At 44.8% G+C, this 23,000-nt stretch overlaps 5 protein-coding genes across 8 annotated transcripts; all 5 read right to left on the reverse strand.

Moving 5' to 3' along the window:
- Nucleotides 1-199: 199 nt before the first annotated feature.
- Nucleotides 200-1,773, reverse strand: LOC118507303 (sphingolipid delta(4)-desaturase DES1-like). The gene has a single exon (XM_036045677.1). It carries the CDS (start codon nucleotides 1,475-1,477, stop codon nucleotides 431-433), a length of 1,047 nt encoding a protein of 348 aa, XP_035901570.1. The 5' UTR covers nucleotides 1,478-1,773; the 3' UTR covers nucleotides 200-430.
- Nucleotides 1,774-1,942: 169 nt separating this feature from the next.
- On the reverse strand, nucleotides 1,943-5,757 carry LOC118507289 (zinc finger protein 585B-like). 3 transcript variants are annotated; one of them, XM_036045642.1, is made up of 7 exons: nucleotides 5,575-5,757; nucleotides 4,760-5,491; nucleotides 4,522-4,673; nucleotides 3,452-4,447; nucleotides 2,634-3,368; nucleotides 2,406-2,557; nucleotides 1,943-2,324 (listed from the first exon to the last, which is right to left on the reverse strand). In XM_036045642.1, the coding sequence occupies exons 4-7, from the start codon at nucleotides 3,581-3,583 to the stop codon at nucleotides 2,090-2,092; spliced, it is 1,254 nt and encodes a 417-aa protein (XP_035901535.1). In that variant the 5' UTR covers nucleotides 3,584-4,447; nucleotides 4,522-4,673; nucleotides 4,760-5,491; nucleotides 5,575-5,757; the 3' UTR covers nucleotides 1,943-2,089. The 3 variants fall into 3 exon arrangements, with proteins under 3 accessions (XP_035901535.1, XP_035901536.1, XP_035901533.1); XM_036045643.1 differs by lacking the exons at nucleotides 3,452-4,447; nucleotides 4,522-4,673; nucleotides 4,760-5,491; XM_036045640.1 differs by lacking the exons at nucleotides 1,943-2,324; nucleotides 2,406-2,557; nucleotides 2,634-3,368 and having other exon boundaries at nucleotides 3,738-4,447; nucleotides 5,575-5,756.
- A 153-nt stretch (nucleotides 5,758-5,910) lies between these two features.
- Nucleotides 5,911-7,263, reverse strand: LOC118507302 (PR domain zinc finger protein 10-like). Its single transcript, XM_036045676.1, has 3 exons — nucleotides 7,065-7,263; nucleotides 6,177-6,986; nucleotides 5,911-6,113 (listed from the first exon to the last, which is right to left on the reverse strand). The coding sequence occupies exons 1-3, from the start codon at nucleotides 7,179-7,181 to the stop codon at nucleotides 5,967-5,969; spliced, it is 1,074 nt and encodes a 357-aa protein (XP_035901569.1). The 5' UTR covers nucleotides 7,182-7,263; the 3' UTR covers nucleotides 5,911-5,966.
- Nucleotides 7,264-8,842: 1,579 nt separating this feature from the next.
- LOC118507307 (zinc finger protein 586-like) lies at nucleotides 8,843-12,354 on the reverse strand. 2 transcript variants are annotated; one of them, XM_036045684.1, is made up of 6 exons: nucleotides 12,153-12,354; nucleotides 11,352-12,074; nucleotides 10,371-11,274; nucleotides 9,589-10,305; nucleotides 9,379-9,512; nucleotides 8,843-9,301 (listed from the first exon to the last, which is right to left on the reverse strand). In XM_036045684.1, exons 3-5 carry the CDS (start codon nucleotides 10,506-10,508, stop codon nucleotides 9,390-9,392), a joined length of 978 nt encoding a protein of 325 aa, XP_035901577.1. In that variant the 5' UTR covers nucleotides 10,509-11,274; nucleotides 11,352-12,074; nucleotides 12,153-12,354; the 3' UTR covers nucleotides 8,843-9,301; nucleotides 9,379-9,389. The 2 variants fall into 2 exon arrangements, with proteins under 2 accessions (XP_035901577.1, XP_035901576.1); XM_036045683.1 differs by having other exon boundaries at nucleotides 8,843-9,268; nucleotides 12,153-12,352.
- A 119-nt stretch (nucleotides 12,355-12,473) lies between these two features.
- Nucleotides 12,474-22,746, reverse strand: LOC118506309 (gastrula zinc finger protein xFG20-1-like). The gene is made up of 8 exons (XM_036043258.1): nucleotides 22,522-22,746; nucleotides 21,810-22,466; nucleotides 21,595-21,746; nucleotides 21,283-21,514; nucleotides 14,664-14,882; nucleotides 13,868-14,584; nucleotides 13,642-13,793; nucleotides 12,474-13,549 (listed from the first exon to the last, which is right to left on the reverse strand). Exons 1-8 carry the CDS (start codon nucleotides 22,636-22,638, stop codon nucleotides 13,321-13,323), a joined length of 2,475 nt encoding a protein of 824 aa, XP_035899151.1. The 5' UTR covers nucleotides 22,639-22,746; the 3' UTR covers nucleotides 12,474-13,320.
- Between the last annotated feature and the right edge of the window lie 254 nt (nucleotides 22,747-23,000).

Here is a 23,000-nt window from a genome sequence, read left to right on the forward strand (position 1 = left end):
CTTTTCAACAGCTCCACATTGACTACAGTTGGTGTGAGTCGTTAGCGTTTCAATTGCCATTTTCGATGAGCAAGTACAGAAACGATGACCGTCGCTATCCCTTCATTGATTAGATTTTATGGGCATCTTTCGCTCGCAAAGAGATACCAGCAGCACAATCGCTAGCAGTTCGGATGTAGGTAACACATGATACAATCTCTACGTTTTGCACGACCTTACCACCATCGATCACGTACCTAGTTTTCATTAGCATTCATATACGAGGTCTTGTATACAGGTTCGTATCACACACCGTCACGATTGCGTCTACCTTGCTGCTATCACCATTCATTATCTATCACCGGTCGAGCTGTTTATCTTTTTTTTTTTGTATGTCAAATTTTTATTACAAAACTTGCTTTTCCGAATTACGTACATCGGAAAGGGTGGCTTATCTTTTTTTCTGCTCTACTTCAGACTGCCATGAATCATTGATCAGGCCAATCGATTTAGCCGGTGCGCCTGCTGCTCCTGCCTTCGGCCTGTCAAGACTTTTGCGCTTGATTCTTGCGTACGGTCCCACGGCCGGATCGGTGATAAAATCGTACAGCACACGCACCCAGGAGGTGTGCTGCGGCATCGTTTCATAGTACTCGGGTGCGATCTTCTTCAGCTCCGGCAAACGGCTGCCCGGGATGGCCGGGAAGTCGTGATGCTCGTTGTGGTAGCCAACGTTAAACGTGATCCAGTTGAGCGGCCCATAGTACGAGTACGTTTCAAACCCCTTCGCAAACATGTAGTGCTCCGCAATAAAGTGCCCGGCCACCGGATGCAGACCCATCGCCAGTACCGAACCGATCAGCAGGTAAGCCATCATGCGCCATCCGAATACGAGCACTACCAGCGCGTTGAACGTTAGCTGCACGGCAGTGTTTATCATTTCCAGACGCGTCACGGGCAACGGATTCACAAACAGTGGCCGAAGCCCGTAGAAGAACGGCTGCAGACACACCCAGATAAATTTGCCGAACGTTGTGCAGAAAAGCTTTGCCTCGAGCAGCGTCGGCACATCCGGGTCTAGATCGTCGTCCGCCAGGTGGCGGTGGTGAAGGTTGTGGTACTTTTTAAACGATACCGACATCGGCACCCCGATCGGCAGATTGCACCACATGCCGAAGTACCGGTTGGCGAGCGGACGTGCATACCCGAACGCCATATTGTGCGATATCTCGTGGTTGGCCAGCATTAGCGAATGGTTGATAACGCCACCGAAGCAGTAAGCTACCAGCACGATCATGCCCCACGATTGGTTCTGCATCACGTACAGCATCACTATTTGCGTAAGCACCATGGCGGACACGATGTACTTAAACCGTGGATCCGGTCCGAACAGCTTTTTGATCTGCGGATACTTTTTGACCATTTCCTGCCTGCGCCAGGTGTGCGGTTGGTCATCGTACACCCACTCGAAATCCGTCCGGGAAACGCGTTGCCCCATGTTTTCCCCCCACGTTTCGCAAACGCCGCTCACTCACGCACTGCTGTAATGGTTTAGTTGTGAGCCCGAGTGTTAATCCTGGGTTGCCTTCGTTCGCATCACCTGGTGCACTCGGAACGTTTGCCCAGCTCACACTGGATCGATAATTGGCAGACGGACCGCGGGAACGCTTCCATCGATACGGAGCACCAAGCTTTCCCGGGAGGGTGATAACATTATTTGCCGTTTGACTTGCTTATCTCGAGCATTCGATACGCGCGCGCGCCCTTTGCTGTAGGTATGCGCGCTAAGCGTATCTGTGTGTTTGATAAAAAAAGGCGGTGCTAGCCAGTCATCAATTGTATCATGTTTGATATGTTATCGAGCAACTTCGAGCCGAGCGAAGATATGGATTAGCTGTGGGTCAGGGGTCCAGTAAGGTGGAAATCTTATAAAAAACAGGGGTTTCGGGAAGGTGGTCGGTGATTTTGGTGCTACACGGAAATGTTTTTTTTTTGTTTTATGCAATACATTGATGCCAAATATTGCCGGTAGGTCCGAGGCAGAGTCATGCTTTGATTGAACTAGTATGAAAATGGTTGATATTTTCTATGTATGTTTGTGTGAAGGGCCTCACTCGTAGCTCACGCTGGGATCCTCCGAAGCTTCGTGCTGCTTTCTGATGTGCATGTTAAGAAGTGATTTGTAGCGGTATGTTTTGCCACAGAGCCCGCACTCAAACACTACACCGTTATGGGTCATTTCGTGAATTTTTCTAGCATAACTACTTTTAAATCGCTTTGGACATTTACTGCACTGGAACGGTTGGTCCGCGGAGTGAACACGCATGTGAAGCACCAGTGCTCGTCTACAAGAAGGACACAAACACAAGTAAATCAATCCTATAAACGGGCTCCGATGGGTCTGCTATGGCTTAACGTCAACATACCTTACTTTAAACGTCATGCAGCAAATATCACATGCTAAACTCCTAACGTCCGAATGAGTTCTCTGCATGTGATCAACCAGGGTCGATCGGTGGTTAAAAAATCGCGAGCACTCCGTGCACTGAAACTTATCCCCAATGCCATGTTGAGAAACCTGAAACCATATAATATGCAACGTTGGGTACGATTGAGCTGCAAGCGAATGGCCTCCTTAAGCGCACCACACTTACCATGTGGGACACGTAAGAATTGTTGCTGGTGAAGCCCTTGCCGCACAGTTTGCACGTTTTGCATATGAGTTTCAGATGCACAGCATGGATGTGCTTCACAAGATTGCCTTTGCAGGCCATTTTTATCGGACAGTGTGGACAAGCATGCTTCTTTTCGTTTCTATGTAATTGGATGTGTAACGTATAGTTGGTTACGAATTTTCCGCACTCGCTGCATAACTGTTTGGGTGCGTACGAATTTCTGGTTCGTTTGGTGTTAATTTCGCGTGGCTTCTTTGCTTCCTCCTGGGAGAGCCTGGCGAGTGGTGCCCTATTGAACGCTCCTAGACCCTCAAAGTGACACTCTTGCTCGTCGTTGTCGGAGGCAGAATGTTCGCCGAGATCAATTTGATTAGCAGAGTATGTTTCTGGTTCGTTGATGTATATCTTCTGGTGCTCGCTGTAGACGTCATCAACATCATCATCATATATCTCAATGACATTATCGCCATCATCATCCCCTTCGTCATCATCATGATCAACATCAAAATGTAAATTTAACGGATCACGTGTATTATCCGCCAAAGCTTCAATCGTAACGCCAGGGATGCTTTGGGCGCTGGCTATTAGCATCTCGAGCAGTTCTTGGAATTGTGCGTCATTGTTTAAGCAGGATTGGTGAAATTTGGCGCAGCTTCTCAACGTTTGTGCACATCCCGCGCACATCGCATACGACGTGCTTTCCTTCGCATTTATCTACAGAATTAACACACCAACCGATTAGCAAATGTAGTTCAGACCGTAGGGTGCGGTCGAAGTGAAATAGGGTGATAGCTTACCCTTAAACCGGTGAACCGTTCTACATCTTCGAGTGTCATTGAGCTGCTTAGTGTTCCTCTGATAGGACGGAGCAGATTTTCGTCCTGGCACAGACAAAATCGACAAACATTGTGCACTTCTTGCGGTTCCATACCGATCGTACCGTGAGGAAATCGCGTTGATAAACAACAACACTGGAGCAACTGTCAAACTCGACCAAGCACAACAATGCACACAGGGTGACCATTCAGAATGACAGGAATTGCAATATAATAATAAATTAAATAATAAATTTGAACAAAACCATGAAGTTGCAACTTGCTACAGCGTTTTTTTTTCGAGACTGTGGCCACGATAAAACGCGCTTTTGTTCGATCAATAAATTGAAGAAATATTCATAATTATTCAGTATCAAGTCTCGCAGCAAGCTCATGTACGAGCATTGAAAATACTTTGCATAAGATAGCAACAAGCGCCATCTATCTGTGAAGCTGCATACTGAATGTAAATGAATGGTGGAAATGGTAGCACTGATTTGGGCCACATTCTGTGTTGTGCTGTTACTTTCAAAGCAAATTGTTTCCTGTTCAGTTCACGATTTTTTATGTAGCTTGCAGAGTACAAGAAGATATCCTTATTTAAGACTTATGTGATGTCCATGTGAGAACGAAGATATTTTTCTTTGACATCCGAATATTTTCGCAGCCGTAAAGCAGGTTACTTATCGCCCAGGAAATAGATTTAGCGGTGCAAGGACTCATTTATTGCTCATTCTGGTCCCCTCGGAATCCTCTTCATCCTGAACCGTCTCCTTCGGGTGCTGCTTTCTGATGTGCATGCTGAGAAGCGATTTGTAGCGGTATGTTTTGTCACAAAGCTCACATTCGAATATTGTACCGTCATGGGTTATTTCATGAACTTTTTTAGCATTTCTACTTTTAAATCGCTTTGGGCATTTACTGCACTGGTACGGTTGATCTGCGGAGTGAACACGCATGTGAATTTTCAGCATTCGCCTACAAAAGGAACAAAAATGAATCGATTAGGAAAAAGTCGTTTGATACATTAGTAAAGTGTTGTATCTACGGACCTCAGTTTGAACAATTTTCCGCAAATATCGCATTCAAACCTTCTCACGTTTGAGTGAATTCTCGCCGTGTGTGAGTCCACGCTGTATTTGTTGCTAAATAATCTAGGGCAGTACTTGCATTGTATTTTTTGGCCAATGTCATGGTTGGAAATCTAAATCAAACAGACATTCGTAACATTCAGTGTGGTCCGATTAATATCCGGCAAACATGTGTCCCTAAACCCGGTGCTTAACTTACCATGTGCGATAGATAGACATTCCTGTTATAACATTTTTTGTCACAAATTTTACATGTTTTATATACGAGTTTTAGATGCACAGATTTTATGTGCCTCACAAGATTGCCTTTGCATCTCATCTTTACCGAACAGTGGGGACATGCATGCTTCTTTTCGTTTTTATGTAGTTGGATGTGATATGGAATGTTTGTTACCAATTTCCCGCACTCGCTGCATAATTTTTGAGGATGGTGCGAAAGTTTAGTTCGTTTGGTGCTAATTTCACGTTCCATCGGTTCTTCCTCCTGGGAGGGGCTGGCGAGTGTTTTATGTGTGGTGTTCGTTTTTGCTTTCCGTCCCCAATGCTCAAAGTGACACTCTTGCTCGTCATTGTCGGAAACAGAATGTTCCCCGATAGTGATGTAATTGGCAGAGTATGTTTCCAGTTCTTGTGTGCACATCCGTTGGTGTTGCTCATCATCAGGATTAGCACTATAGTTGTGGTCGTTATGAATTATAACATCTTCATCATCATCATCCTCGATAGTAAAATGCAAAATTAACGGATCTTCCGCCAAAGGCTCAACCGAATGTTTGGGGATACATTTTGTTTTAACAAGCAGTGGTAGGGCGAGCAGTTCTTGAAATTGTGCATTGTTGTTTAAGCAGGATTGGTGAAATTTGGCGCAGCTTTCCAACGTTTGTACACATCCCGCGCACATCGCATACGACGTGCTTTCCTTCGCATTTATCTGCAGAATTAACACACCAACCGATTAGCAAATGTAGTTCAGACCGTAGGGTACGGTCGAAGTGAAATAGGGTGATAGCTTACCCTTAAACCGGTGAACCGTTCTACATCTTCGAGTGTCATTGAGCTGCTTAGTGTTCCTCTGATAGGACGGAGCAGATTTTCGTCCTGGCACAGACAAAATCGACAAATATTGTGCACTTTTTGCGGTTCCATACCGATCGTACCGTGAGGAAATCGCGTTGATAAACAACAACACTGGAGCAACTGTCAAACTCGACGAAGCACAACAATCAAGGTATATGGACATATACATACACCTTGACAACAATGCAGCTCAGAATACAGGGTGACCATTCAGAATGACAGTAATTGCAAACCAACCATTTTACCACGAAAATGAACATCGACACACATTTCCTTGATTTTAAGGGAACCTATACGAATAAAACTCATTTATTGGTCGCCTTTTCCTTTCACATATCCGTTAACATTACAGTTTTCCTTTCATTGCGGGCCAGATTGTGCAGTCTATTGAAATGGTCTCTTAAGTAAACTTCGTTTACGAACGTTTTCGAACATGACTTACATTCGTAGCTTTTTCCCTCGCTTTGATGAGTAAGCTGAAAGCAAAAGGTATATTAATCCTACTGCATAAAGCGTCGCACACCACTGTCGCCACTCACCATATGATATCGGTACGTTTTGTGATGAATGAAGCCCTTGCCGCATATGGAACACGTTTTCCCAATCATCTTCATATGTACGGTTTTAATGTGCGATGCTAAGTTGGCTTTATGTTTAAATTTTTTCAAACAGTGGGGACATGCTTCGGTGCATTCCTCTCGATGGTTAACCAGATGAGATTTGAGATGTTGTGTCCTTAAACCACACTTTTCGCAAAGATGTAGTTTCCGTTGCCCAACCGGACGATCCAGTTCAAGCCAGTCATCGTCCCAGTGTGTTGGATTGGTATTGTCGCTGCACATTACATTAAACAGTGGAATATCGCTTTTGCGTTTGATGAGCTGTGACCTTGTAGCAGTGTAAACATTACGAAAATTTTGCTGCTCGTCATCGTCCGATAATGGTTCGCCGAGTTGTATGTAGTTGGCAGAGTACGAAAAGTCACTATCGTTCGCAATGATCTCTGCGGTACTGCTTGTGGTTATGTCTTCCACATATTCTTGGATGTACTCTTCCTCGTGCAATGTCTCCGTGAACCCGTTTGTGCTGCAATCAGTATTGCTGGTACGACATTCTACCGCTTCATCTTTGAATCCGTCGAAACACAACGTGTCTTCTTCGGCAAACTCACTCTCCAAGTATTCGACCGTCTCATCGCGTGTAGCTTCCGCGCTAGCAACCAGCATTGCGCACAGTTCGTGAAAAAGAGCATCATTGCTCAGGCAGGTGTTTCGGAAGCTTGAGCCGATTTGCAATTTGTTGGTACACTCCAGACACACCGCATAAGATGGCACATGGTTCTCGGTTATCTGCAGAATCAAATGATGCAAGTGATGCTAGGAATGATCGGAAGAGTTTCGTTTCAAGGAGTGTGTGTTTGCGCCTACCTGAATCCCGGTACATAGCACCAAATCTTGCACGGTAACTGCAAATTCTGATAAACTTGTCAGAGGAATTAAGTATGCGTCGTCCTGGCTCAAGCAGAACCGACAAATATTGAACATTTTTGTGTTGTGAGAACAGCACGCCGCACCCAAAGACGAAGAGTGATTGTTGGTAAACAACAGAATGCCTCCCAAGCCACTGTCAAATTTGCTTCATCGATAGATGCGTCACTCACACATGCATATATCCTGTACCTGCAACACGTTGTCCACATTCGTTGTGTCCGTTTCGAAATTAGAATCAGCGTTCGACCGAAATAGTTTACGGTTCCACACAGATATCATGAGTTAGGCTAAATATTGTCGTTCAATGGCCTGTGTTGGCATCGATTAGATCGATCGTTAGGTATCGAAAATAAGGACACGTTCCTATTGATGTTACGAAATGTCTTCATCGTTTTTCGCTTAATGCACTGTGGCAAATGCTCTTAGTTTGTGCTGATAACAAGTTTCCAACTAATATCGTATAGCACTTTCCTTTTTTACCTATGTCGCATTTGTTCCATTTCCATTCTCGATACTGTTGCTCAACTTTTGCTTTCGCAAACTTTGACCTTTCCTTCCTTTTGCCAAATGTTGGTAATCCTAGAGCATTCGTTTGTAGCTTTCTTCTGTTATGCACCATGCACAGAGTTCACATCACCACCTGGAAGACTTCATGTTAATCATCCTTTGCTTTATCGACCACACATGATCGAGGTCTGTTCCATTTTCTGTAATGAAGTAGTTTTTTTCTAGCTTGTCTTCCAGCGTTATACAGCCTGTTTATGTGATCCCTCTGGTAAATGACGTTACTGAACGTCTTCGAACAATCCTGGCACTTGAAGGTTTTTCCTTCGTGAGTAAGCTAAAGCGCCAAAAAAAAAGCTTGCTAGCGAGTTTCATATGCGGTTGGATATAATTTGCTGAGTATGAGAAGACATATGTTTCGGCACGCCCAATCCCAAGAATTCCGGAATTCCGAAGCTCCACCCGGTCCTGGCAGGGTGTTGCCATCCATGAACTCTCATCATTGGCCTGTCGGCTGCCATCTTGCTTGAAACTACTGCTTACAGAGTGCAGATCAAGATCTGTTGAGTCGTCCGACAGTAATTCGATTGTTTCTATAGGTGGAGCGACAGATTCCTTAACGCTCGCCTTTAGCACTGAGCATAGCTCTTGAATATGGGAATCATTGCTCAAACAGCTTTTCCGGAAGATGATAGAGCTTTTCAGTTGCGTCGTGCATTCTAGGCACATGCGGTTTATAGTGCTATATTGTCCTGGTTTATCTACAACTATGGTCAGAAAACGATGCATGTTACTTGAATTCCTGTTAATGGTGCCACATCTTGTATGTTGGGAGCGAAATCTAATATATCCTCCAATGGAATTAGGTAGGCTTCGTCCTGGCACAAACAGAATCTACAAACTTGCAATATTTCGTCCAACTCGGCCGCCATTCCCTGTAGCAATGGAGGTGATTGTTTAATAAACAACAATGCTCGGGCTAGCTGCCAAGTGCACCAGATGACAACCAAAGCTTTCACGCACACACACATAGATGCATTTTTTCAAAAAGGATTCAACTGATACGCATGTTTGTTTGCTTCCTTTCGGATTAGCTTACACTAGCGCTTGTTCGTTAATGGCTATCTGTACTTATGTTGGGTGTAAAATCACAAGGTAATGTATTTTGTTCGATAAACGAACGCTTAATAACAATTCGAGGAGACTTTATGTCACGTTTATACGCATCAGCTTTATTTCAAACTATGATCATTCCCTCAATACTTTATGAACCGGCCGTTGAGCCGGTCAGATTGGTAAGTAGAATGGAAATGTTGTTGTAGCGAGCAGGTGTCACACAGAGTCCTACGTCAAACAAATGTGTATACAGTGTGGTGCGCAACATCCTTCATATCCAGGATAACGGGAAAGATTTCACAAGCTTCATGTTCATGATTGGCGTTACCGAAGTTATTCTAGCTAACCGCGTTTAAGAAGCACCTAGGCTTTGCATGTTCGAGAACAGGCCAAATTAGCCTTCTAGGAGTTAACCCGCCAGTCTGCAGTTTTTACCATCTCTCACTTTCGTCGCCAGGAAAGTTTTTTTTAATTCCACCAGTAATTTTAAACATCAGTTCAAATGTGTGCTGCAGTTTAATCTGGAGACAAACAAAACAAACGAAAAGTAAATTCTATTACAAATATGAAGCAAATAAAAAAATATCGTTCAGGCAAACGATGCTTCATGTTTGCTTAAATACGGCCTTACCATATTTTGGTTTATTTTTGCTTCCGTGTTATATTGTGGAGCCTGTTGAAGTGATCCTTCAGAGCGTTCGAGTGGCTGAACGTTTTCAAACACGACTGGCATTCAAATATTCCTCCTTCATCCTGATGTGACTTCTGAAAGGAGCAAGAAGGGTATCAAAGAACCGTGCACGGGCGGTGGTACTCCAACAGTCACATCGCAACTATTTACCATATGATATCGGTACGTTTTATGGTGCACAAATCCCTTGCCGCATATTTCGCACGTTTTGCCAATTGTTTTCAGGTGCACCGTTTTGATGTGTGCCATTAAGTTGGCCTTTTGTTTCATTTTCACCGGACAGTGCGGGCAGGCTTCGGTGATATCGTCCTCGTGATTGATAATATGTTTCGGCATGTGCTTTACGAAAATACCGCACACGGTACATAGGTGCAGCTTTCGCTTTCCACGTTGACGCTCGTATGGCACCTCTGGGAACCGTGAATTGTTTAATTGGGTGAATATAAACTCCCGCGGAGAAATATCCTCTTCGTCCGAAACTAACGTCACGCCCGGCTCGATGTAATTGGCGGAGTAGAACTGGTTGTCTTCGTTTGATGTGTTTTCCGCACTGGCTGTGCCCCGTTTCCGCTTTGCTGCGTGAAAACTTTCTCTATTGAGAGTTCGGCTTGAAACAGGTTCGTCGCAGCTATACTCCGCCAGTTCCTGACCGAACCTGGCGTAATTCATCGTACCATTGTCATCATCAGAACTTTCTACACATTCGATCGGTTCGTTCTTTGTGAGTTCTGCTCTATCCAGCAGCACACTCTGTAACATTTGAAAGCGCGTATCATTGCTTATGCACAAGGATCGGAAATCGGCAGAAATCCTCATCTTGTTTATACACTCCAGACACACTGCGTACGATAGGTTGGCTGGGCCGAGCTGAAAAAACATCGTCGAGCTTGAATATCACACACCAATGTGCAGCGGAACCATGCGCAACTCACCTGAATTCCGGTGAATCGTTCAATATCTTCGATCGTCAACAGTGTTTGCAAAGTTTTCTCAATTGGCAGCAACAGTTTCACGTTGTGGCACAAACAAAATCGGCAAATATTCGATAACTCCTGCAGAACGTTCGCCATCTCGGACGGCGAGCGAGCTTGTTGTTTACAGCGTTTAGAAACGTCAAATGCTGTTTGATGTCAACAAAAGCCGTCGTCACGCACACCAACAGACCCATCAATGAGGGATGATCGATGCGGCGAGTTCGAACACAGTAAATGTGTCTTCTTTTGCGGAAAAGAATGTGATTTGGCGGTAATTTTGAAACAACAGCATTTCGAAAGTCCAAAGCAAAAACAGTCAAACAAAAAAATTTCATTAGATGTAAATAGCAGTTGTTGAAAATTTTAGCAATTTTGCTGAACATCCTTCTCAGAAATGACCGTTGAAAGCAAGCAAAACATTGTCTATTTATTTAGTTGTACCCCTCACACACCCATACATTTGAACTGTATGGGTGGGCATTAGAATCTTGGTACTACTACACAATCTCTGGTTTGACCATTTCCACATTTTCGATACTATTTCGATTTCTTTGGTTCTTCGTATGGAAAATAACCAGTGGAATCCAGCCTCCTTTACAAGCACTAGTAGAAGAAATATACGATCATGAGACTTCAATGAGAAAAGGGTCCTGTTTGGCCGTTACCAACGGGAACCAATGCTTTATCTTACATCTAGAGCATTGTGTTGTACAACACGCTATCAATCATCTTTGATCATTCATTTCTGATTATTGACGATACTATGAAATCTTTTGAAATGTTGTTGAAGCCCGCTGGGATGGCTGAATTTTTTTGAGCATGTCTTACATTCGAACGTATCGCCTTGGCTTTGATGTGACCTCTATAAAGAAAATAAATTGTATTATGTATTCTAACAAATATACTTGCCTAAATGCAGTGGTTTGCAACTGCACTTACCATATGATATCGATAGGTTTTGTGATGAATGAAGCCTTTGCCGCATATTTCGCAAGTTTTTGTAATCATTTTGAGATGCACTGTTTTTATGTGTGCATGTAAACTATTCTTTTGCTTTATCATGACGGGACAGTGTGGACAGGCGAACTTTGGTTCAGCGGCATGGGTTAAATAATGGTATGGAAGGTCGACGGCCATTTTGCCGCATGCATCACAAAGATGAGCTTTTCGTTTCCCGCGATTACACTTTGCCGCGCCGACAACCGGATAAGAAGGGTTTAATTTGGTGTTGAAATAGTTTTCCGGATCACTGTCCTCTTCGTCCGTAACTAACGTCACGCCTGGCTCGATGAAATTAGCGGAGTAAGAATCTTCGTCTACGTTATATGTGTTTCCCTCACTGGCTGTGGACCGTTTCCGCTTTGCTGCATGAAAACTTTCTCGATTGAGCGTTCGGCTTGAAACAGGCTCGTCGCAGCTATACGCCGCCAGTCCCTGTCCGAAACTGGCGTAATCGATCGTATCATTTCCATTATAATCGTCAAAAGTTTCTATACAAACGATCGGTTCGTTACTTGCGCATTCGGTTCCTTCCAGTAGCATACTGTGTAACATTTGAAAGCGCGTATCATTGCTTATGCACAAGGATCGAAAATCGGCAGCTATTTTCATCTTGTTTATACATTCCAGACAAACTGTGTACGACAGGTCGGCAGGGTCGAGCTGAAAAAACAACGTCGAGCATGAATATCACACAGTAATGTGCCGCTCCATGGTGCATCGGAATCATGCGCAACTCACCTGAATTCCGGTGAATCGTTCAATATCTTCGATCGTCAACAGTGTTTGCAATGTTTTCACAATTGGCAGCAACAGTTTCACGTTGTGGCACAAACAAAATCGGCAAATATTCGATAACTCCTGCAGAACGTTCGCCATCTCGGACGGCGAGCGAGCTTGTTGTTTACAGCGTTTAGAAACGTCAAATGATGTTTGATGTCAACAAAAGCCGTCGTCACGCACACCAACAGACCCATCAATGCTGCATTCATGCATAGTACAGAGTGGAGAGTTCGAGCACGGTGAATGTGTTGAATTTGAAATTCGAGGAAACGATGTCCGTTGGCTACGCAGCTATGAGTTACTTTTATTTTACTTTTATTCAACTCATCTACGGGTTCTCATGACTTTTTTTTTCGATTGATACCATTTATAGCTTCTGTTTATGAAAAGTGCAAAAGAGCTTGACCACAAAAGACCATGGAATCTGTGAGGTTTAATAGTTTTTTCTTAAGGCAGAATAAATCCATTAACGTTTATGGGCATAATATTTTCTAATATGACATATTTTAGGGAACACACAAGATCTTCTTCGCTGGCGCTACAACTGCCTCAAGAGGTCTCCTATATAGCTAGATAGCCAGTCCTGAGTACATGGAGATCCGCACGGGATTTGATACAAAGCCATAAAGTTCGTGAAGATAATTACTTTCATCTGCGTATTGAAGCACAGGTCGCTTGTAGGGTTTTATTGCAAAAAAAAATGATTGCGCCACTTTACGATTCTACACATAAAGCATTGTGGGATATCGACGAAATTATGAAATAGAAAATATGCGCTACTTGTTTGGTGAATGTGGATGGTGAATGATTATGAATATTTCAGTTGCAACCAAAGATACTTTATCCTCGAACTCTTACACATTAACGCTATAGCCAAATTGCTGAATTATTTCACAAAAAAAAACATGCTAATTGTAAAACTGTCACATTATACCGTGCGATGGTTTGATTGGTTTTTCTCTTGTTCTTTCGTTGGTTTGCAGCATGTTCACAAAAAAACCTTTTACTACACATGTAACGAAACAACATATTAAAATACGCTACACAATACAGCACTGTTACGAAAAGTTGCTATACCTTTAAACATTACATCGAAACAATCTGCATTCGGTGGTCTCTCGTTTGTTTAATCTCCGGTCTCTGAATTTTCTCCCGAATGCATCTTTTTCATGTGCATACTGAGAAGCGCTTTGTAGCGATACGCCTTTTTGCAGAGCGTGCATTCAAACACGGTTCCACTGTGAGTCACTTCGTGCGTTTTTTTAGCAAACCCGCTTTTGAACCGCTTTGGACACATGCTGCATGCATAAGGTTTATCTGTAGAGTGGACTCTTTCATGCACCCTGAGCTCTTGTCTGCGAAAAAAGGGAAATATTTTCGTGAATGCGCACACGTTGGAAGATGATGAGTGGAGTGTGATTATTAAAGAAATAAAAAAGGAACTTACTTGAGCTTAAACTGTTTGTCGCAAGACTTGCAGCTGAAATTAAATTCATTGCTGTGGAATCTTTTGAAATGGTCCCGTAAGCCTCCCGGGTGATTGAATTGTTTATCACATTGCGAGCACTTATGCGTTTCCCCGATGCCGTGCTGCGAACGCTAAATATTACAAAGAAACGTACGATCAATATCGACAGGAATCCCATCGAGGATCACATGCCGCGCGACCTTACCATATGAGACTTGTACGTATTGTTGTGTGTGAACCCTTTGCCACATTTTTCACACGATTTTACTATTTTCTTTAGGTGAACTGCTTCGATATGCCGTAAAAGATTCGAATAATCAACCATTTCTACCGGACAGTGCGGACAACCACGTTTAACTTCCAGCGTGTGGCTTTGCATGTGGCGCGATAGATTGTTTACCATCTTACCGCAGGTACCGCAAAGCTGCTTAACCCGCCCGAGCGGTCTCGAACGATTCGCAGCCGGTTTGTCCCAATCCATTACACTTTTACTTGTGCTCTTGGTAACCGTTGGATTTCCTTCGATCGTTTCTCCAGAAGATGAGGCTGCAGTGTCCTCTTCATTCTGTTCGTCGCTACTAAAGCTTGCGGCGGGTGTTTTCAGCTGTGGCTGCGTCGTAGTGTCTGTTGCTTCGTCCTCTTCATTGGACGCGTTTTCATCGATTTCTAATATTTGCTCTTCCAGCTCCATCTGTTCGGTGGGCTCGTTTTGTGGCAGAACAAACTCAATAGCGAAGGATTGAGTCTCCTTTACGCCGGGCACACTTTCATACTGATCAGATGATTCATATTCTACGTTGGCAAACAGCTCATGGAACAGTATATCATTGCTTATACATGCGTCCCGGAAATCGGCCGACTTTTTCAGCTTGCACGTACAATCGAGACACATCATGTACAACGATGTTTTGTCCGGTTTAATCTGGAAGGTAGAAGCCACAAGATAACGGGATCCCGATCACGACGGAAGCAACGAAACCACCTGTATACCTCTTGCTTACCTGTATACCTGTAAACCGTTCTACATCTTCTAGCTCTAGCGAAGCATTGACGGCTTTACTAAGTGGTACGAGCATTTTCTCGTTCTGGCTCAAACAAAACCGACAAATATTCGATATTACGGGCGGGACGCCTTCCATTTTGCACTGAACATATATTTGTTGATAAACAACGACGCTGCCGCTGAAACGAGCTGTCAAAATGGGTTGACAGTTTAATCGGTATTAAGGTGTTTACATAATTTCTGTACTAACCTTGGCATCGGTAGAAACAAACGCACATTTTTATCACTAATTTGAATTTTAAATTAATCTTATTTGAGTCATGCGAGAATCAAGAATTTGCAATCATAATGCAGACAAATAGAAAATAAAGAACTTTACCATGAATTACCATGGGGACCTATCACACTAAGTTAACCCTATTACGAGCCCATTTATTACACACTCTTTGCTATGCTGTGAAACTTTCTAACGTGTGCTTCCAATCCAACGGAACGGAAAAACGTTTTCGAACACACCTTACATTCGAACGACTCTCCAGCATCTTTGTGGGCTCGCTAGAACGAAAAACCAACCGAAATAAGACGCGTGATGCGCTGTGAGAATAAATCGCCACACATTTGCTTACCATGTGATACGCGTACGTTTTGCGGTGCACGAAGTTTTTACCACACATGTGGCACGTTTTGCTAACTACCTTTAAGTGCACAGTCTGTATGTGTTGCACGATGCCACTTTTTTGCTTCATTTTTACCGAACAGTGTGGGCACGCGTGGGTTGGCTGCTGTTTGTGAATTAGTGCATGCGTAGGCAGATGTCCGACCATTATGCCACACACGTCGCAAAGATGGAACTTTCGTTTGCCGGGCTCACGCTGCCATGGGACCATCGGCCGTGTTGGTGGCCAATAGTAGCAACTCCAGTTGCTGGTGCTATCACCGAAATAAACATTAGCTGTAAACAGTTTGTCGCTCGGTTGTATGTAGTTGGCGGAGTAGCAATCGTTGCCTTCTTCTGTGTCCTTGGCGGTTGGTGAGCAGATATTGGCAACCGAGCATAACTTTTGTTTACTGTCCTGGGTAGAGTCGGCAACGATGGAGATTTCCTGGCAAACATTATTCGTGACAAATTCGGTTTGAATGCAGTTTTCCAACTCCCTCGCGGGGTGTTCATCATCGTCGAAATGCATCGCCCCTTCTTCGCTGTTCAACATTTCGATGGATTCGACATTTTTGTCTTGCTTTTCCGGTACACTAGCAGCCAACCAAAGCTCACGAAAGAAAGAATCATTGTGAAGACAGTTGTTCCGAAAGGTGGCGAAACTATTAAGGCTCTTTGTACATGCCAGGCAAACGACGTACGAGCCTAATTGGTTCGCATTTATCTACAATATCGTGAGCAACGGTTGTAATAAACATACGTTTATGCGAAGGGTGCGAAGTATCCCTGCCGTACCTGAATACCGGTGTATACCATTACATCCTGGGTGGTATGTGCAGAATCTATTAAGTCTGCTAGAGACATCAAAGAGTCTTCTTCGCGGCACAAGCAAAATCGACAAATTTTTAGCATTTCTTCCAACGAGATTCCGTGATTCCGTAGCGCACAGCCTTTGTTTGTAAACAAAGGAGGTAAGCGCCGCTGTCAAACACCGCTTCGAATACACATGTTGGATGTAGTGGTGTTGAACAAATAGTTTGCACTCACACTTTCGCGGAAGAAAATTGAGCGAGAGACACGATATTTAAAAAAATGGAGCGACCCAGATATTCAAACAGGTGTTTTAAAACTTTAACAAACGAAAGATAAAAAAAAAACTCCATTTTTATAAAATACATTCGTCCAGAAATACAGCTGTTTCGCTTTCCGATTCGTTGGCAAACATTTGATGCCCGTTCCCGACCTGTGATACACTGCATTTCGTAGGTGTTTCGGATATCTTGTATGAGGAATCCATGTTGAGCTTCTCGGTTTGACGCGACGAGTGCCTATCAGGCAACACGGAATGAGTGCCAGTCGGGCTACACTTTGTACAACACACACACACACTTTAACTTTGAATAAAGATTCATTCCTGCATCAAGCGTACAAGCGTCTACACGTCTTTTCCTTTGGGTGCAACAGTCCACTCGCTTTTTCCGCTTTGTTTCTCTTCTAGTTCAACAGGTTATGGGCCCAGCTCAGTGTGGCCAGTTCAATTGAAAAGTGCGCGACGCGGTTCGGAATCACAGTGATTTTTTCGGCGTGAAAAAATTAGGACATTTCCGGAAGGTACGCGGTGCGGTTAAGGAATCGTGTGTTTTTCGTGGTGAAAGAAAAAATCCAACCGGGAACGGTTCGGCACGAGCAAAAATGGATTTTTCGAAAGTGGGTGTCATCCGGCTGAACAACCGAAACTATCGGTCGTGGGCTTTCAAAGTGCAGATGTTGATGATGCGGGAGGGTACGTGGACGTACGTTGACCCGGGTGTCGCGCCGACACCGGTAACTCCGGAGTGGACGGAGGGTGATTCGAAGGCGCGGGCGACCATTGCTTTGTTGGTTGAGGATAACCAACACAATCTCATCATGACAAAGAACACAGCGAAAGAGACATGGGATGCGCTCAAGGCACACCACCACAAAGCCACTCTTACCGGGAAAGTTTCGTTGCTGAAAGAGATTTGCAATGCAAACTATCATGAAGGTGAGAATATGGAAGATTTTTTATACGGCATGGAAGATCTCTACTCTCGGCTGGAGAATTCGGGTGAAAAACTCTCGGCGAACATGCAGGTGGCCATGATTTTGCGGAGCCTTCCAAAAGCATTTGACGCTCTTACTACCGCTTTGGAAAGTCGTTCCGATAAAGAGCTAACGATGGAACTTGTGCGGGCAAAGCTGATCGACGAAAGTGAGAAGCTGTACGGCGGAAAGGTGCAGGAGGAGCGAGTGCTGAAGGCGAAAAGTGAAGCAAAACCAGGCGCGTGTTTCTTTTGTGGTCAATCTGGCCATAAGAAACGGGACTGCAAAGAGTTCCTGAATCGGAAGAGCAGCGGGGAAGGCGAAAAGAAGAAAAAGAATAAGCCGAATAAAAAAGAACTAGTGAAAATAGTGCGCGAAAACGACACAAGTTCGTTTACGTTCATGGTTCGTCAGCCTGAAATTCGCGGTAACGATCGGTCGTGGCTAATCGACTCGGGTGCTAGTTCGCACATGTGTAGCGACAAAAGCGCGTTCACGGTAATGGAACAAAGCTTGCGTTCAAATGTTACCGTCGCAGATGGCAGCGAAAATCGCGTCGAAGGTGTTGGCGATTGCCTGATCAAGTGTGCGGTTGAAAACGGCGAAATAATTGAAATCACGCTACGGGGTGTGTTGTATGTCCCTACGCTGGAGGGAAACATGATTTCAATCGGTAAACTCGCGGAAAAAGGTGTGCGTGCAGTTTTTGACAACACCGGGTGCAAACTCGTTTACGGAAATACGATCGTCGCGGTCGCGGATAAAGTGAGCGATATGTATTGGTTGCGAATTGCACAGGATCGAGTGATGAAATCAGTCGTAAAAGAGCACACGAAAAATTGCCAACACACTTGGCATCGTCGTCTTGGGCACAGGGATCCAGCTGTCATCGGTGAAATGAAGCGGTACGACTTGGTGTCGGGTCTAAAAGTGGTCGACTGCGGTATCCGCTGGACCTGCGAATGCTGCATCGAATGCAAAATGGCACGCTCGCCATTTCCACCAGTTGCAGAAAAAACCTCGACAGAAGTGCTGGATATAATCCACAGTGATGTGTGCGGCCCAATGGAAGAAACGACCTTAGGGGGATGCCGTTACTATATGACCCTAATAGACGATCATAGTAGGTATACTTTCGTCTATTTTCTCAAAAAGAAATCGGAGGTCGAGAATAAGATTCGCGAATACGTGAAATTGGTTCAAAACCAGTTTGGCCGGAAACCGCGGATCATTCGCTCCGATCAGGGAGGAGAATACTTCAGTAAGGCGCTTCGAAAATTCTGTGCGGACGAAGGGATAAAGATGGAATTTACTGCAGCATATTCACCCCAGCAAAATGGTGTCGCGGAGCGGAAGAACCGATCGCTCACGGAGATGGGTCGGTGTATGCTTCGGGATGCAGGTATGCATAAGCGATTTTGGGCGGAAGCAGTCAATACCGCTTGCTACTTGCAAAATCGATTGCCGTCTGCTGCAGTAGATCGTACGCCATTCGAGATCTGGTTCGGCAAAAAACCAGATTTGACCAACCTGCGACTGTTTGGATGTGTTGGATACGTACTGATTCCGTCGGTGAAACGAAAAAAGTTAGACGTCAAGGCGGAGCGTATGACTTTTGTCGGCTATTCCGGCGAACATAAGGCGTATCGGATGCTAAACACTAAGACGGGAGAAATTCAAATCAGTCGGGATGTCCGTTTTCTTGAGATTGATGACGGATCCAAGGAGCAGACATACGGCGATCCCAAAATAGAGGATAATCCGACTGAAAGCGTTGAAATTGAGTGGTCTCTCGATGAAACGAAACAGGAAGCTAAAACCAACGTGGCCAATGAAACAACCTCCGAATCTGAATTTTACGGTTGGGATTGTTCAGACGATGGCTGGCCACGAGGTTTTTGGAACGATAATGATAACAATTGGCTTCGCGGACTGTGGGACGATGACGACACTGAAGCTGGAGCTGCGGAGCCGGAGGCGGTGCTGGATGTAATACCGGAGGCGATGCCAGCGGCTGTGCCGGTGGTGTCGAGTACTCCCGTTCGTCGTTCACAAAGAGCGACAGCTGGCGTTCCACCGGCAAGATATGACGAAGAAGTATATCTGGCGAAGGAATGTATAACCGAACCAAAAACGTATAAGGAAGCTGTATCTGGTCCTCAGAGTGCCGAATGGAAATCAGCGATGGCAGAAGAAATGCAGTCCCATCACGAAAATGGAACGTGGGAGCTAGCGGAGCTGCCGCCGCACCGAAAGGCTATCGGGTCGAAATGGATCTTCAAGTGTAAAGCGGATGAAGACGGTCATTTCGTTCGGTATAAAGCACGGCTGGTGGCGCAGGGTTTCTGCCAGAAATTCGGGACGGATTACGACCTAGTGTTTGCCCCCGTCGTAAAGCAGATTACTTTCCGGACGATGCTGGTTCTGGCGAGTAAAAGGAAGATGTTAACAAAGCACGTTGACATAAAGACGGCGTACCTACATGGTCTTCTCAAGGAGGAGATTTTTATGCGCCAGCCACAGGGATTCGAGAGCGGTAACCCGAACGAAGTCTGCAGGCTGCATCGCAGCATTTACGGGCTCAAGCAGGCAGCTCGTGTCTGGAATACGAAGATCGACGACGTACTGAAAACAATGGGTTTCATCCAATCAACGGCGGACCCATGTTTGTACATACGCGAAAAAGCGGATTTTTTCTCGGCATACGAGTTCGGCGGAACGATGGGCGTTACTGTATGGACCAACAAGCTTACTTGGAACGAGTTCTGGAGCGTTTCGGCATGCTGGATGCTAAACCGTCCAAATACCCGATGGATCCCGGCTTCTTAAAACGAAAGGAGGAGAATGGCAGGAAGTAGGATTCGCCAAAAGCGTATCAAAGTCTCATAGGGGCTCTGTTGTACGCTGCAGTGACCAGCAGACCCGATATTGCAATCGCCACGGCCATTCTGGGCAGGAGAGTGCAAGATCCATCAGAAGCAGATTGGAACGAGGCCAAACGGATACTACGTTACCTCAAGGGTACACTGGATAGTGTATTGTACCTTGGAAGCGGCGAACAGAAGCTGGAGTGTTTTGTGGACGCCGATTGGGCAGGCGACGAGAGCGACCGCAAATCCAACTCGGGGTTCGTGTTTAAGTTCGGCGGCGGGCTCATCGGATGGGGCTGTCATAAGCAGAAGTGCGTGGCACTATCTAGCACCGAGGCCGAATATATTTCTCTTGCCGAGTGTCTACAGGAGGTAAAGTGGATCCTGAAACTGATGGCGGATGTTGGCGAGCAACTGGATGGTCCAGTTCTGGTCAACGAAGACAATCAAAGTTGCATTGCGCTGACTAAAGGAGACCGAGCCGAACGCAAAGCAAAACACATCGATACGAAATTTAATTTCGTGAAAGATATGGTTCGGGACGGCATCGTGAAACTGCAGTACTGCCCAACCGAACACATGCAAGCTGATCTGCTTACCAAACCGTTGCAAGCAGTGAAACTTCGACAACTTAGGGAAGCGATCGGAATAAAATCATTCAGTGTTGAGGAGGAGTGTTGAGCTTCTCGGTTTGACGCGACGAGTGCCTATCAGGCAACACGGAATGAGTGCCAGTCGGGCTACACTTTGTACAACACACACACACACTTTAACTTTGAATAAAGATTCATTCCTGCATCAAGCGTACAAGCGTCTACACGTCTTTTCCTTTGGGTGCAACAGTCCACTCGCTTTTTCCGCTTTGTTTCTCTTCTAGTTCAACAATCCATACTACGTTGGATTGTTTGCACTTCTTTCGTTTACGAATGATTTATGTGTGGCCTTGGTTTAAATGCCCCAAAAAGGTCCCCATTATGTCGTACTTTATGGGTAGCTTAACTGCTGCGATACAAGAGCATTTAGTCGCCTTCCCGTTCACTCTCGTTCATGCTTAATTGGTGATTTTTTCGCACGTGTATGTTGAGCAAAGTTTTATAACGATAAGTCTTATCGCAGTACTTGCAGCTAAAAACAATGCCACTGTGCGTAAGCTGATGCGTGTTTCGAGAGCTTCTACTTTTGAATTGCTTCGGACAATGTTTGCAGCAGTAAAGCTTTTCGTTGGTGTGTACATTCTCGTGTGCCTTCAATGCTTGCCTGGTATAGGGCGGGGAAAAGGTTAAGAAAAACATTATTAGCACTGTCGAAGCTGTACACGGACGAGGGGAAAATCTTACTTCGTTGTAAACTTTTTGGCACATTGGGCACATTCAAAATTGCTGTCGCTGGTGTGAAACCGTTTCATATGATCCCTCAGACCGTTAGGATATTTGAACAGCTTCGAACACGTTTGACACTGGTAGGACTCTCCAATGTCGTGCTGCGAGCGCTGCAAAAACAGGAATATAGGCTATAGCAATATTCAACATCCGTTCAATCACGACCATCTTACCAAGTGAGATTTGTAGGTGTTTTTGTGCGTGAAACCTTTGCCACACAAGTCACAGGTTTTAACGATCGTTTTCAGATGCACCGCCTTAATGTGGCGCATTAGATTGGCGGGATGGGTCATTTTCGTAGGACAGTGCGGGCAGGTGTAGTTGGTCTCCTTCTTGTGGCTTGAAATATGCAGCATAATGTTTGTCACCATCTTTCCACACATATTGCAAAGTTGTCGTTGCGATTTACCACTCCGAGACCGCGTGGTGTTTTTATAATCGCCTGAGACATTTGACGGTTCCAGTTCTTGCTGTGGTGGTAATGCGAACGGCGTATCGTCGGAATATTGTAGGGATTCTTCATTTTGTTCGCCGTCGCTAAGGATGGAACAAAAATCATCGCCCTCATCTTCAATGTACCACTCATCCGTTGGTGAAGATGAGTTTTGTGCGACTGGCAGTGTGTCATCGATGTCATCGTCCACATCCGAACCACGAGACGCCAATTCAATTTCTACGGATTCCAGTTCCAGTTTAACGTAATGCATGGTCCAGAGTTGCCGGAAGTGAGCATCATTGCTTGAACAAAGATCTCGAAAGGCAGTTGATCTTTTCAGTTCCTTTGAACATTCGAAACAAACCGAGTAGGCGTCGAGCTCTTCCGCGTTTAGCTACAATCGGGAAACCATGTAGAAACGTAGAAAGCGTGAAGAAATCATTACTTACTCGTATTCCTGTAAACAGCTCCAAATCCTCGAGCGTTACAAAAGAATCTACTGATTCCGTGAGAAGGCAAAGGTTGTTTTCGTCGTCGTTCAGGCAAAACCGGCAAAGGGTAATCATTTTTGCTGTAATCCGTCCGCTTTACTCCGGCACTTGAGTACTGATTGCAGTAAACTAGAAACAGAACGCATAACCCGTACAACGATACCAAAACATCAACATTTCCAAACGTCACTAGCAAACACACACACACACAGGGTGTATCTGTTGCACTGACAATAAGCTGGTGAGAAATTTCGTTCCGTTCACTGCGCTCCGCTCACTATAGTGAGACGTGTATTGTACTTGTCTAGTGAAAGTGGCGGCATTCACTCTTATCTCACTATGTATCGATGCACAATCATGGATGAGTCGCATCGGATGAAACTAGTAGCACTACTATGCCCAGCTTCTCCCCATTTATAGATGGCTAGTATAAAAAC

Source organism: Anopheles stephensi, chromosome 2 (assembly GCF_013141755.1).
Source record: "Anopheles stephensi strain Indian chromosome 2, UCI_ANSTEP_V1.0, whole genome shotgun sequence".
Classification (NCBI taxonomy): domain Eukaryota; kingdom Metazoa; phylum Arthropoda; class Insecta; order Diptera; family Culicidae; genus Anopheles; species Anopheles stephensi.

Bases quoted from the DNA above. Each gene is read 5' to 3' on its own strand.
- LOC118507307 (XM_036045684.1), bottom strand. From the start codon at position 10,508: ATGGCGAACGTTCTGCAGGAGTTATCGAATATTTGCCGATTTTGTTTG. The intron at 10,306-10,370 runs GTGAGTTGCGCA...ATGTTTTTTCAG, and splicing joins AACGATTCACCGGAATTCAG to CTCGGCCCAGCCAACCTATC. The intron at 9,513-9,588 runs GTAAATAGTTGC...TGCTCCTTTCAG, and splicing joins AAACGTACCGATATCATATG to AAGTCACATCAGGATGAAGG.
- LOC118507303 (XM_036045677.1), bottom strand. From the start codon at position 1,477: ATGGGGCAACGCGTTTCCCGGACGGATTTCGAGTGGGTGTACGATGAC.
- LOC118507289 (XM_036045640.1), bottom strand. From the start codon at position 5,706: ATGGAACCGCAAAAAGTGCACAATATTTGTCGATTTTGTCTGTGCCAG. The intron at 4,674-4,759 runs GTAAGTTAAGCA...TGTTTGATTTAG, and splicing joins ATGTCTATCTATCGCACATG to ATTTCCAACCATGACATTGG. The intron at 4,448-4,521 runs GTCCGTAGATAC...TTCCTTTTGTAG, and splicing joins GGAAAATTGTTCAAACTGAG to GCGAATGCTGAAAATTCACA.
- LOC118507302 (XM_036045676.1), bottom strand. From the start codon at position 7,181: ATGTTCAATATTTGTCGGTTCTGCTTGAGCCAGGACGACGCATACTTA. The intron at 6,987-7,064 runs GTAGGCGCAAAC...TTGATTCTGCAG, and splicing joins TGCTATGTACCGGGATTCAG to ATAACCGAGAACCATGTGCC. The intron at 6,114-6,176 runs GTGAGTGGCGAC...TTTTGCTTTCAG, and splicing joins AAACGTACCGATATCATATG to CTTACTCATCAAAGCGAGGG.
- LOC118506309 (XM_036043258.1), bottom strand. From the start codon at position 22,638: ATGATTACCCTTTGCCGGTTTTGCCTGAACGACGACGAAAACAACCTT. The intron at 14,883-21,282 runs GACTAAATGCTC...ACACCTTAATAC, and splicing joins ACGAGAGTGAACGGGAAGGC to CGATTAAACTGTCAACCCAT. The intron at 14,585-14,663 runs GTAAGCAAGAGG...TCTACCTTCCAG, and splicing joins AACGGTTTACAGGTATACAG to ATTAAACCGGACAAAACATC.